At 38.8% G+C, this 15,102-nt stretch overlaps 1 protein-coding gene across 1 annotated transcript in view; it reads left to right on the top strand.

Moving 5' to 3' along the window:
• LOC140139337 (uncharacterized) overlaps positions 1-15,102 on the top strand; it is a 135,169-nt gene that overhangs the window by 14,909 nt on the left and 105,158 nt on the right. The window contains exons 2-4 of the mRNA XM_072161119.1: positions 6,953-7,117; positions 8,347-8,426; positions 13,288-13,426. Of these exons, the coding sequence (XP_072017220.1) occupies positions 6,953-7,117; positions 8,347-8,426; positions 13,288-13,426 (384 nt within the window). The remainder of the gene's footprint in view (positions 1-6,952; positions 7,118-8,346; positions 8,427-13,287; positions 13,427-15,102) is intronic.

The following is a 15,102-nucleotide window of genomic DNA, read 5'->3' as shown; positions in this document are numbered from 1 at the left end:
AGAAAATTAATATATCGTGTTTGTAATATCCCTGATAGTAAGGAGTACGAAACATTTTGTCAAAATATAAAAACTAGTTAACCCCACAGGCGGGAGACTTTTGCTCCAAAAGTGGGAGACAAGTTGAAGCTGATTAAAGATCTACGTTTAGGTAATAAGTTGTTCAAATTCCACAAATGGATAAATTTGAGCGGGGTTTAGCTTTTATTGCAAAAAAAAAATCTGCGCAAGTAAATTGAACTGCAAAGTGCACCCTTCATTTGAAAAGTCTTGTACCATTAGAGAATGAATTTGGAGAAAACCTTCTGACAAACAGACAAACACTCGTTGAGCAGCAAGACCTTCCCTCTAAGCGTTTAATCCGATAAGCTGATTATCTATTTGTTTTCATGATTTGGAAGACATTCCTTGATGTATTACTGAGCTCAATCATCTGAAATTACTGGAGCGTGAGCCACCCAGGCTGGTGGCTCAGCATAGTATTTTATTAACAGAAGGTTTTCTCCAAATTCGTTTCCTAATGATCCCCCGAAGAAAAATAATCATGCGTACGGACCTGTACATGTGCAGAACTATTTTTTAATAACAAAAGTATTATTCTATTTTGTCAGATGAAAAATAGCTCAAACCTTCACTTCGACCTAATTGGAAATAAAGCTAAATTCAATGTTCTTCCACTAATTTTTTAAGAAAAAGCCAAAACCATTATTTTGTATGTTTTCTACCAATAGCGTAACAGTCACTCAAGTGGCGTAGCCAGCACTTTTCCAGAGTGTGTTAAGGGGGGGGGGGTCGAAGGGCAAAGCAACTTTCGACGGGCAAACATTGATGAAAATGGTTAAAAATACAAAAAAGCCTAAAGGGGGCATCTGTCACCCCTTACCCCACACAACCCGCCACCACCCACCACCCCACCCCACCCCCCCCCCCTTAGCTACGCCACTGCTCACTAAATTTACAGAATTGGTACAAATCGAAGCATTCAAACATGGGTTTATTATATACATGTAAGCTAAAAAGTGAAACACCTTTGCTAAAATTCACAATGCATACACTCTAAAACCAAATGTTACTTTAATTAACACTATTTGAGCAGCATGTTTACACTTTATTAACTCATAATTCCATTAAATTTTATCATTTAACACTTTTATTAACACTTTAACACTAAAATAGGTAATGGTTAATCCAACTTTAACCATAATTTTAACGTACGTGGGAAATTTCTAGATGGTCCAATTATTTCACGAAACAAATTCATATAAGTCTACGCAGGGGTGGAAACAGGGGCCGATTTCAGGCCCAAATTTTACTCCAAATACGACTGACGACTCTATTGACCATTCTGCGGGAGCCTGAGGGGACCGGGGGGGTACTTAGTACAAATGATCATACGGGGACGTGCCGCAAATATGGGTATAGCATTTTCGGCCTTTTGATATATCAATGACCCCTTTTTCTAAGCCAATTTCGGTATATGAATGGGTCCTTTTTCAATTTTTTTTGACAAATAGCCAAATTTTGCCTCAATTTAGCCAAAATTTCGAAATTTTACAAACATTTTGGGAAAATTTATAAAAACTAAGACAATTTGGGTTAAATTTTGACTTTTGGTAGGGGCCTATCGATGGGTCCAAATTTCTTGAAAAATTGGTATATTTATGGGTCCACTTTCAAATTCTCAGCGGCATACCCCACCAAAATCAAACTTGAGTAAAAAAAAGAAGAAAAAAAAAAGCGCAGTAATTTGCACAGGCACAAAGCCTAGACGTTGATCCACAAGCCTCAGCACACTTTACAGAATGTCGCTGACCACTATGGCCCCACATCATTCCATAAACCATTAAACAACAATTCGGGGACTTTGCTGCTTCAAGAGCGCACACCCTAAACATTCCACAAATAACCATCACAACCAGGATCAGCTCCCCGAGTTTCGTACGGGTTACAACGAGACAAATTAGCAGTGAGTTCCTTGTCCAAGGGAATTTCAAGCTAACTCAATTTTTCCACGAGAGCATACTATTACTAGGCACCACTAGGGTTCGAACTCGCAACCTCTCGCACCACACCACTCCACGCCATACATAAATTCTCCCAGTCACATTTCCCCAATATGAAATTTAAAAAAAGTTAAATTTTAATATTACTTCTATTAAAGTTTGGCAGAGGCGGGGTTCGAACTCACGGCGGACCACGCCGCTTTGGTATGCCGTATGCTCTATGAGCCTAGCGCCTTAGACCACTCGTCCACTTGTCTTGATGGAATCCATTTGAAACTTATTTGAAGATATAATCGCAACTTCAATATAGGCCTACCACGTGACAAGCAAAAGCAGAAAACGTACCATATTTTGGAATTTTATTTGCCTAAAAACATTAATGTGTATTAATAGCGCTCAGTTGTTGTTAATCCGACAATAATAAATGATAAATGCGTGTCTATATGGACAATACATTATATCGATTTTGACATGTGCTCGCACGGTGTCAGTACATTAGCATGGTCAGTAAAATACTATAGAGGAACCTACCATTTTTCTTGTATACACGTTCGATGTTTTTATCAATTACATAAAAAATCCATTTTAGACCCCAAATGTTTCTTCGGGAAATAAAAGATTAGAATACCATAAAAACGAAACAGTAATCTTTTGCCGGGTCTAATGTTATTTATACATAGAATTTTTAACGTTTTTTCTATCCTTATTCTTGCTCAATTAAAAAATATTTTGGCGTATATAAAATTGAAATAAAATTCTCTGCCTCATAAACGACCTCAAATATGCCACAATTGGGTATCACGAATAGTTATATATGATGTGCAGTTAATATTCATTATTTTCTTTTATACAGAGGATGCTTCAGTTTTGACAGGAAAATATTTTCTTGAAAACCCTCTCACTCGGTTATTTCAAAACAGTAACCACGCTTCCCTAGAATGTGCAATAATTTAGCATTAAAATTGTTCTTATTCTAACAGCAAGCGTTTCTAGAATGAATTATGGCGAAATGTGGTGTACTCTCGCACCATATAGTCGAAAGCCTTATCGATTGAGCTAACGTCTCCAGTGGCGTAGCGACAGGGGGGAGGTGCCCTGAACAATTCAGCATCAATTTGCGCCCCTCCAAGCGCAATTGTTTCAAGAATTAGGGGGGGGGGGGCATTATGTATCCCTAGCCCTGTACTGGGCGCCACAATTCCTAGCTACGCCATTGAACCCCTCTGAGATTAAAGATTTGGCAACATTTGGGCATATACGTGATTGCGGGGGCTAACACCTCATCGCGGTTGACTAGTTGACTTGACAAAATACAGTTATGCTTCTTGAACGCATACCCTTCTCTAACCTTGCGTTGATGGTGTAAACTTTTATCACACATGTATCACCACTATCTACTACGGAACGTTTTAAGTGTCATCTTGTCAAGATAAATGATCTTGCTATCTGATGGCACTTAAAACGTTCCGTAATCTACGCATTTTATCTCGTCTCTTTCCATGATAAGCCATACATTGTAAAATTATATCACCGCTATCTATCATGCTATTGTCTGTTTCGTCGCGTCTCATTAAGCAAACCAAACTTTTAAGCCATAATTTCCTTTGAACTTGAATTCAACGCTTTATGCTCTCGTAGCTATCATGGAACCAGAACCTATCATTTGGATGCATTACGTTTGTTCGAGATTCCACTTATTTTGACACGGAATCCTAGCCCTATAACACAACCATATACTCTTAAGGGGTACTACACCTGCCCAATTTTGTGCCTATTTTTGCATTTTTTCAAAATTATAGCGCATTGGGGACAAGTAAGATATGTATATTATAGGGGCAAGGACTACAACTACTGCAATGGAAATTTTATTTCAGCACAGACAACAGTTGTGGAGTTACAGTCAAAATGAGGTAAAACCAATATTTGATCAATAAATCAATAACTACTTGCTTTGACTTGCTTAATTTTCAGTACAGTAGGTGTAGTCCTTGCCCTATAATATACATATCTTACTTGTCACCAATGAGCTATAATTTTTGAGAAAAATGCAAAAATAGGCACAAAATTGGGCAGGGGTGTAATACCCCATTAACCCTAAACCTAATCCTAACACTAATGCCCTAAGGCCACATAAAATTAAAAAATTCGTTTCACGTCCCCACGTTTTTGGAAAAATGAGGAGGGAGGATGTTTTTATTTCTTGTTTTGTTTATTATGGCAAAATTGACGATGATACAGCAATTTTCACGGAAAATTGACATTACCAGTAGTTTTTAACATCTTCGAGGACACGGTTTGGTCCATTTTATTTTAAGATAACGAGGGTTACACTCCTTAGAGTGCCATAAAACACTTGAAAGTGACTGATAAACTTATTTATCAGCATTTTACAACATTTTAGTGAAGTATTTTAAACTGCAATTTAATATGAAAATTAACAAAAATATATCATGAACTGATCCCAGAAAGTGAGGAGAGAAGCGGACGTGAAACGAGCTATATTCTTATGTGGCCTAACCATAATCCTAATCCTATTGAAAGTCATATGTAATCCCTACCGTATGTTGTTGATGATCGAACCAGCGGACTGTCGAACGAACGGAGGCGTGTGTGTTGTTTCAAAGTCATCATTTTATTTATTGCGGAACTACATTTTGTAAATGCGGGGAGGCCAATGACATGATAGTCATCAATTTTGTTATTGTCAAAGCCTCACAACATGCTCATCTATCAGGGCACAGTTCTTTAACCCCAACATATTTGTACATTTATTGAATGACCTTTTGAAAATTTGGGTACAAAAACTCATAATCTGAAATTTGAGGTCCAATTTTGCACTACCAGTGTTTAATTGAGTTTATTGAACTATGCCATTGGGATGAGGCCATTGTGGTCCATATAGTGTCACGTCTCCCGAATCTCAATAAAAGGATAGGTCTTCGTCAAGGTGCGTTAGTTTAAAAGTTCTGTTTTATTTTACTTTTTGCAAATATAAATAATAATAACAATACAATTTCCATTTAAATTTGTGGTAATAATAATTTCCCTTCTTTATATTCCCTTCTTTATATTCACTTTTGCTGGAATGCTGGTATTTCGAATCAATTCAAGCTTTTCCAAAACTAATTCAAACACATGGAAATAGCTGTATGCCTATAGGCTAACTCCCTCAGTCGTCTACACTGCACATGATATTGTGTTATGCTTCGTTGAGAGTTGATGAATGAGGGCAGCAGTCTTAGACCTATATCTACCAGGCGGCATAGGACACGCAATTCGGACGTACGAGGCTGGCGAAGATACAGGGCTGACAGCCCCATTCACAATACACGGTTAGCGATTATAAATGGACAATTAACATACTTGCAGTGGGGTACTTTGCAGAACCCCAACGGTTTTAGAGTAAGATAATTTTGCTTTGACACCACATAACAAATTTAGAATTGTTTGTGAAGATTTCATGATTATGTGTTAATCCAATGGCGACGTCAAAATAGCGATATCGCATCCACCATCATCTGTATCTACGATGGTCCCTGTTGTCTTCTGCTAGACAAATTGACGCAGAATATTAGTTTTACAGCCATAATATTAAAAATTATTGTTATGGCAAAATATTAAAAGTAATATTATGCCAACATAATACATAAAGACATTAATTCGAAATGGCCCTGTCAGTGTTAGCCTCTGTTGTCTTACAAAACAACGGATTTCAAATGGAAATTACTACCTCAAGAAAAGCGCTATATATAATATTATAGCCTAATTATTGCTGAGGGTCCTTGTGTAGCTGATTTGAAAAAAATGAGGTGTTGTTAAGGGATCCAAAATGAGCGTTTATTGCGTTTCGACAGTATTTTTTGTGGAACATGAGAGCACCTCAGACCTATCGAATTGCATTCTGAATACGAAGCATGTCTTTCTGATATCAAATAATATAATACAAATTTTATGACAAATTATAAAAATTTGATATTTTTCACATTTTTGATATAATAACAGTCCTCGAAGTAGGCCTAAATTATATAAATCTAATGATATATTCTTAAAGTGTATGTAGCAGGGAGGAAAAGCCGACGGTCAATTGAAAATTTTGACCTTTCATATTAAAGATATGGATATTTTCCCAAAAATACCTTATTTTTGTTTGGTGTTTTTGGGGAAAAAATCCATATCTTCAATACGAAAGGTCAAAATTTTGAATTGATCGTCGGCTTTTTATCCCACCTACATACACTTTAAGTATAAATCATCAGATTTATAAAGTTTACTTCAAGTTATACTGTTAAATATCAAAAATATCAATTTTTAATGATTTGCCATAAAATGTGTATCAAATTGCGAATTTCAAAAAATCAAAATTATTTGATATCAGAATGACATTCTTCGTATTCAGAATGCAATTCGATATGTCTGATGTGCTCTAATGTCCCAAAATAAATACTGTCCAAACGTTCATACCCCAGCCCTTAAGGGTAGCAGGAAACAAGAAAGGGGCCATTGGGTCATAAGATAAAAGAAAGGGATCATTGTCATGATAATGTAGAAGCTGGTCTATTGCCCGTTGTCCATATAAACAACAGGCACGTAGCCTACCCATCACCTGTAATTATACCGTAAAGATTCGCCTAATGGCGCACATAGTCTAAGCTCCTTTGCCTTAGGATAACTTAATTCCACGTACAAATAGAAAAGAAATCCAAATCCTTATTTGCTGGTTGGATTTTTACCGGAGAACACTTCTGAGTTCGTTATGCCAAAAATTCCAGTTATTGTCATGTTATATGCGCCATTAGGCGAATCTTTACGGTATAAGGGTCCCACTCTCCTTTGGGGAAATTAACCACAGATAAATAAACAGGAAAGATACATCAATATGGATTTTACGGTCTGTTGGGTTAGATTTGCATGATTTATGTTATTTAATTATTCTTTAATATCTTATGCAGAGGTTGAATGTCCCGTTGGTTGGCAGGAGTTTGACAATTTTTGCTATAGGCGTGAACTATGGGAAATCCAAGCCACTTATGAGGAAGCACGGGATGCTTGCGTCGCAAAAGGAGCAGCATTGACGAGTATTAACAATCAGCTTGAACAGGATTTTATTAACGATAGTAAGTTTTAGACTTTTGTCTCCAGAAGCTCGATGTCATCCTATAAACGAAAGTGCCTTCACTACAAAAGTAATACATGATCCGTTCTGTAGAAAATTTGTGTTTAACTATTCCTTTGACAAATAATACTTGACTCTTAAAAATTTCCATAAAAATTAAAAAACATTTTCGCATAAAGAATACCATTTTCCCCACCATCGGGGCAAAATACAAATGGTACATATCCCGACGGGGTAAAATGCCGATGGCACCGGTTTCATATTGCCCCGTTAGAAGTTGTTTTTCTAATTGGCAGATCATATTGGTCTTAACCCAGCAAAAAAACAAAACAACAACAACAAAACACTATTTCAAAACGTTTTAATAACATTTAAATGTCGGGTTATAAAAACGTTTGGAAACATTTTGGCAAAATATTTTGTCAACACTAAAATAATATGCTATTTATATTTAAAATGTTTTGCAAAAAGTTACCAAAATGATTTTTGAATGTTATTAAAACATTTGTATACCCTTTATATAACCCGACATTAATTTATACGTTTTCTGTAAACGTTTTATATTTGGTGGGATTTTATGTGCCGTGCCTATACTTTGTCTACTATCTTTAACAAATAGGCTAAATATAGACCAGACAGGTCAACTAATAGCACTCTTAACGCCGGCGTAGTGGTAAAAGCTTAATATTTCCCACCTATTACGAGCTGCGCTGATCAAACTATAGGCCCTACATGCATGGGGGGGGGGGAGCCATGGGGGAAGCTACCTCAGACGCATCAACCCGAAAATCTGACCCGGATGCTCCGATTGCGTTGGAAGTATTCAGATAATAACTTTTGTTTGGCCATACTTGTATTCCACCGGCGGATCCAGGGGGGGAGGGAGCTAAGGGCGCGAGATCCTCCCGGAATGATCCAGGTGGAGAGCGGAGGGGGCGCGAACCCGCCGGTATATCCACCCCCCCCCCAAATTGCGTAAAATGATACACAAAATGGCTTCAACTGGACCCCCATTTTGCAAAATTTTCCAACTCATGAGGGGGACATCCCCCCTGCGTATGGGTAAATAATAATAGTGCCACAATGGTCTCCAAATGGCTTCAATTAGGGCTTCATTTCCCGAATGAAGGGTGCACATCCCTCCTTAGATGCCCCTTGCGTCGGGTCCATTATGCCCACTTTCCCCTAAATTATTAATTTTTGTAAATGTTACTGCATTCGCTTTTCTAGATTATCCAGGGGTTTGGGTCTGGATTGGTCTGGATGATTTAACGACAGAAGGGACGTATGAATGGGTGGATGGACAACCGGTAGGTGCATTCAAATACTATAGGCATATATACTATTTCTATAATTGCCATTTTCCTGCCGTTGATGGGGTGAACATCGGTAGGGTATATAACATACCGAAAGAAAGGACATGATTAGCACATGATTAAGGAATAACGAAAACGAGGCTAAGACGTGGTATCGATGTTCACTCCATCAACGGAAGGAAAGTGTCAATGATAGGAATGGTCTACCCATAAATGTATTAGTTTCGAATATTGGACTCATGTCCAGAGGTGTTCTGTAAAACCTACCCCATTGATGATGTTTTGTGGACAAACTGTGAGAATCCTACCCGCATATCTAGGGATCAGCACGATCATGACGATGGCAACTTACTCACTTCAAGTAATTTTTACTACCGGAGTGAACTGCTGTTACATAACAAAATGTTGAAAATAACATAGGCGTAGATCCAGGGGGACGAAGGAGAAGAATATTTCGACGGGGGAGGATGGCCCATACAATCACCCATGCTGACTCCTGTATGTGGGTTTCTGATCAAATTAACCTAATTTTGTGGTCATTTTAGCCTAAAAAGAGGCAAATATTTGCGCGATTCGCTCGCATGTCATTGGCGCGCGCATATTTATATCCATAAAATTATTCTGTTGCCAAAAGGTGTTGCATTCACTATAATTCATGAAATTTTCCAACCCTCATCCCCCCTATGTCAACATGAAATCAGTCTACGCAGTGGAAAATAAGCCGGCAGATACGGTGTTTCAGAAAACATTCAACAATTGAATACACGAGTCATTTCTCACTTTTAAGTTGACCGTACTGAGCCCATAGATAAGATATGAAACGTGAGTATAAGCAAACAGTAACATGTAAAAGTTGAATTATTACGGGAAAAAATGATTGTTTATAATGTGCGCGAAGAAGCCTAAAAATGAGAAACAACGCATGTCACGATCATCCAAATGGTCATAACTACATAACAAGCAACTGTGAGCAAACGCGATATGCTTTTCCATGCGTGTATTTTATTGGCGGGGGGGGGTATGAGGCGGGATCAATACCAAATATATGAGGTCAAAAGGTATAAGAGCGTCCTCGGTAAGTGCATAAGGTATAAGAGTGTCTCAGGTAAGTGCATAATATATAAGAGCGTCCTCGGTAAGTGTATAAGGTGATAGGGCGTATGTTGTAAGATCGCCCTCGGTAAGTGCATAAGGTATAAGAGCGTCCTCGGTAAGTACATAAGGTATAAGAGTGTCTCAGGTAAGTGCATAAGTTATAAGAGCGTCCTCGGTAAGTGTATAAGGTGATAGGGCGTATGTTGTAAGATCGCCCTCGGTAAGTGCATAAGGTATAAGAGCGTCCTCGGTAAGTAGGCCTACATAAGGTATAAGAGTGTCTCAGGTAAGTGCATAAGTGATAAGAACGTCCTGGGTAAGTGCATAAGGTGATAGGGCGTATGGTGTAAGATCGCCCTCGGTAAGTGCATAAGGTATAAGAACGTCTTAGGTAAGTGCATAAGGTATAAGAGCGTCCTCGGTAAGTGCGTAAGTTATAAGAGCGTCCTCGGTAAGTGCATAAGGTGATATAGGGTGTATGGTGTAAGATCGTCCTCGGTAAGTGCATAAGGTATAAAAGCGTCCTCTGTAAGTGCATAAGGTGATAGGGCGTATGGCGTAAGATCGCCCTCGGTAAGTGCATAAGGTATGAGAGCGTCCTCGGTAAGTGCATAAGGTATAAGAGTGTCTCAGGTATAAGTGCATAAGGTATAAGAGCGTCCTCGGTAAGTGCATAAGTTATAAGAACGTCCTGGGTAAGTGCATAAGGTGATAGGGCGTATGGTGTAAGATCGCCCTCGGTAAGTGCATAAGGTATAAGAACGTCTTAGGTAAGTGCATAAGGTATAAGAGCGTCCTCGGTAAGTGCGTAAGTTATAAGAGCGTCCTCGGTAAGTGCATAAGGTGATATAGGGCGTATGGTGTAAGATCGTCCTCAGTAAGTGCATAAGGTATAAGAGCGTCCTCGATAAGGGCGTAAGGTGATATAGGCGTATAGTGTAAGATCGCCCTCGGTAAGTGCATAAGGTGTAAGAACGTCTTAGGTAAGTGCGTAAGGTATAAGAGCGTCCTCGGTAAGTGCGTAAGGTATAAGAGCGTATTAGGTAAGTGCATACGGTACAAGAGCGTCCTCTGTAAGTGTATAAGGTGATATGGCGTATGGTGTAAGCTCGACCTGGGTAAGTGCATAAGGTATTAGAGCGTCTTTAGTGTTGCGATGCAAGCTCTCAGAGCGTTTTCATGTCGTAGGAGCTTATTCGGTCAAGCCGTGGTGTCATGGTGGGTAAAGGGGAAGACGGATGGGTCAAGGGGTGTCATGGTGGGTCGTGGGGTGTCAGGGTGGGCCATTAGGGTATCATGGTAGGTGAATGGGTATCATGGTGGGATAAGTGATGTCAGGATAGGTAACTGCAGGTGTCATGGTGAGTTCAAGGGTATGAAGCGGGATCAAAAGGTACAAGAGCGTCCTAGGTAAGTACATAAGGTAATAGTATGGTGTAAGATCGTCCTCAGTAAGTGCATAAGGTATAAGAGCGTCCCCGGTAAGTGCATATATAGGGTGTATGGTGTAAGATCGCCCTCGGTAAGTGCATAAGATATAAGAGCGTCCTCGGTAAGTGCATAAGGTAGAAGAGCATCCTCGGTAAGTGCATAAGAAGATGATGGGGCGTAGTGTAAGATCGCCCTCGGTAAGTGCATAAGGTATAAGAGCGTCCTCGGTTAAGTACATAAGGTATAAGAGCGTCTTAGGTAAGTGCATAAGGTGATATGGCGTATGGTGTAAGATCGCCCTCGGTAAGTGCATAAGGTATAAGAGCGTCCTCGGTTAAGTACATAAGGTATAAGAGCGTCTTAGGTAAGTGCATAAGGTGATATGGCGTATGGTGTAAGCTCGTCTTGGGTAAGTGCATAAGGTATTAGAGCGTCCTCGGTAAGTACATAATGTATTAGACTGATGATGCAAGCTCGCAGAGCGTCTCCAAGTCATACGAGCTTGTTGGGTCAAGCTGGGGTGTCATGGAGGGTCAAGGGGAAGACGGATGAGTCAAGGGGTGTCATGGTGGGTCGTGGGGTGTCAGGGTGGGCCATTGGGGTATCACGGGGTATCATGGTAGGTGAAAGGGTGTCATGGTGGGAAAAGTGATGTCAGGATAGGTAACTGCAGGTGTCATGGTGAGTCAAGGGGTATCATGGTTCATCAAGGTCACGGTAGGCCATGTGATGTCATGATGAGTCAAAGGCTATTATGGTTGGTCAAGTCGTGCCATGGTGGGTCAAGGGTTTCATGGTGGGTCAATGGTGTCTAGTATTACCCCCAGGGTGGTGTCAAATGGGTGAGGTAAAATAAGGAATATAATTAAAAAACATGGGGGTCGTACACCTAAATATGAATGCATTATGGGAAAGATGGGATAACATAGCCAAAAATAATGCCTTGTGGGAAGGATGTATTACGAAAATCGGAAGTAGAAAGTCATAATTTGAAACATTTAGGGGCACATTTACCTATAGGGGCATACTGGGGGTACATATGAAGGCAATTTGATTTTCCGTTTGTCTTATGATAGAACCTGTTCCCATTTTCCGGAAACAACCGGAACAACTTAATTAAATTTGGGGTCAGCGAAAATACGATTATCCTTACAAAATGTAATTTTTTTTATTAAAGTGCCTTTAGTCGAAAATACAACGTATTTTGATTAAATTTCCCAATATTTGTATTGTGTTGACTTCTCTGCATTTGAAAATGCAGAAACTTGTTGCAAACGTTTATAGAATCCAATCTAAATGAACGTTAAAAGTGGCCAAAAAGTTAGAGTCACCTCTTACTGTAACTACGACCAGTGGCGTAGATTTCCTTTTGACATTGGGGGGATTGGGTTGGAAAAAAGTATAGTGAATCCAGTACCTTTTGGCCACAGAATAAGTCCATGGTGCAAATGCACGCGAAGCGCGCGAAATTTTTTTCTATTTTGAAGTTAAACTGATGAAATATGGTGCAAAAGTGGAATAAATGCGCGCGAAGCGCGAGAAATTTTTCATTTTTGGGCTAAAATGGGCAAATATGAGGTTAATGTGTTCAGAAACCCATATCCAGGTGTTAACATTGGGAGGGGGGATGATTGTATGGAGCACACCGACATCGCCTGGCTAATAATTACTTGGTACACCAGAGATACTAAAATCAATACCCGGGATCGATACACGTGAATGTGCTATGCACGATTTTGATATTCAGACGAAAATCTTTGGATACCGGGGTAGAAAATGATGAATATCTCCCGTAAATGATTTCGTCTAAAGAAATCAGATGTAGTTCCTTGCACTTGAATATATGTGTTGAACAGATATGATAGTCGTTAGCTTGCGTCTTGAGAAAGAAGCTTGCGTCTTGAACTCAAAAACTGACAATAATTCTGATTTTATATGTGCCGAATTATATAGCGCAGTGTATAGACCAATCGTGGGTAGTCTAAAAGCATATGACCTATGGCGTACCATGCTCGACTCACACACAACGAGGTCAGTCACCGGGCAATTGTCAGTAGCCTTAGTCAGATGTCCTTCGGCCCATTATGCGTCTCAAAACTATTAAACAGATTGGAACAAAATGACCATGCGTGGCGGTGGATTCAACCTACCATGGCGATTTCTGCCATGAAGATATCGGGGCGATGACACTGTGTGGAGCACCCCCTGGTAAAATATTGGGGGGGGTAAATCTACATGTACTGTGTGGCGAAAACTTGAAACAGATGGTCAATAAGCAAAACCATTCGCCAATGATGTAATTGAGGCATTTTTATGTTTTTCTTTTCAGTATGATTATACTAATTGGCGAGATACCCAACCTGATAATGATAGAGGCATTGAACATTGTATTTACTTGTACGAGGATGGAGACTGGAATGACATGCCATGTGATGAGCCCAGAGGCTACATCTGTAAAATGAAAAGAAGTACGTATCATCGCCAGGATAGGCCAGTTAAATTAAGAAAAATAAGGGCTTAAGCCACTACTATTGCAACATATTAATCCATTTAATCACCATTCATTTCAGAAAAACATATTAAATAATGTATACATCAAAGGTCCCCGAAAATCCAAGAAGTGGAACAGTGTGCCTAATTTGTACAAAATTGCCGCTTATGCAGGGGTGGAATTTTAGAAGTTGGTCAATACAAACCTTGTTAAAAACCATATCAATGTATTGCTCTCATTATAAGGATTCGGAAGAATTATAGTTTGCCCTGTCTGCGACATACAGTTCTTGAGTTATAGGCAAAAAGGTTAATGTCAAATTTGGGGTCCACAGGTGTTTCCAAAATGTTCCAATTTCCATCCAATTGGTCTGAAATTGTTCCTTTGGCTAAAAGTAATGAATGAGAACAGTTGAATTGCTTTTGGATGTTTTGTTACACACATATAATCATAAAATAGGTCAAGGTCAACAGGGCTAAATGAATTTTGATCTTTTTGACCATGTTACTAAGGTAACAAACCCCCTGAGATATGTCAAACTATTCTTTTTTTAAATGTTTTTGCAAGCGGAGCAATCTGAGACCAATTTTTTTTTTATAATAAGAGATATTTTCAATTTTTGTCCCTATAGCTGTGGAATCCAAATTCTGACATTTTGAACTTTTCCCCTATAACGCAAGAACTGTACATCAGCGATAGGTCAAACTATACTTGTTCTAAATCCTTATGACTAGATGAATACATTTGACCAACCTGAAATTTCACCCCCTGCATAAGCGGCCATTTTGGATTCATGCAAATTAGGCATTGTTCCGGTCACTACTTGGATTTACGGGGATATATTTTGTGTGATCTTTTGGGAGATGGACGCATGTGAAATGGATTCTGTTGCAATTAGTGGTGGGTGATTTCATATTTTGACTGGCCTATAACAAAACAGATACAGGAATCATAGACCCTTGTCTGGAGAAATGAGAGAACGATACTGTATTTATTTACATTAAACCTAAACAATTTAAGGCTTAAAAAATTGTTTTAGGTAGGCTGCGCGCATCTTGTTTTTTGTATTGCATGTCATTTTTATTGAGAAATCCAGAATAAAATTCAAGCAAATAATTAAGATTTTTACTCATATAGTTAATTGTTTACAAGTAATATATAATCACTAAAATCATATAAAAATCAAGCTATAATGAAAAATAACATTTCCAAGCAAAAAATGATGACAATTTTTTTTCAAAGATTTTGTTCTTATACAGTTTGTTTACAAGCAATACGAAATCACTTAATATCCTGTGAAAACCAATGTATAAATCTCCTAAAACGATAAATTATCATATCTAACCTAGTCTGCACTGATTTGACAATAACTGATTGAGGAATAGTCTCAAGGAGTAATTTAAGACCATTTATGGTCCAAATTTGGCCCCCAAAATGTTAAAAATAAAAATAATAAAAAATTGTTTTTCTCATTAGTTTTCAGACCACTACAGCAAATAAACGTGTTTTATTTTAGCCTAATAGAGAATACTGTCTTGAGGAGTGTTCATAAATACTTTCGTGGGGTGGGGTTGGATCAGGGGTAAATCAGTCTGATCCCAACGTAACACGCCATAGGCAGTATGACCCTATACAGATAAACAACGCAGCAGA

Source organism: Amphiura filiformis, chromosome 2, assembly GCF_039555335.1.
Source record: "Amphiura filiformis chromosome 2, Afil_fr2py, whole genome shotgun sequence".
NCBI classification, from domain to species: Eukaryota; Metazoa; Echinodermata; class Ophiuroidea; order Amphilepidida; family Amphiuridae; genus Amphiura; species Amphiura filiformis.
Note: the sequence above shows the minus strand (reverse complement) of the source record. Positions and strands in the feature narration are given on the sequence as shown.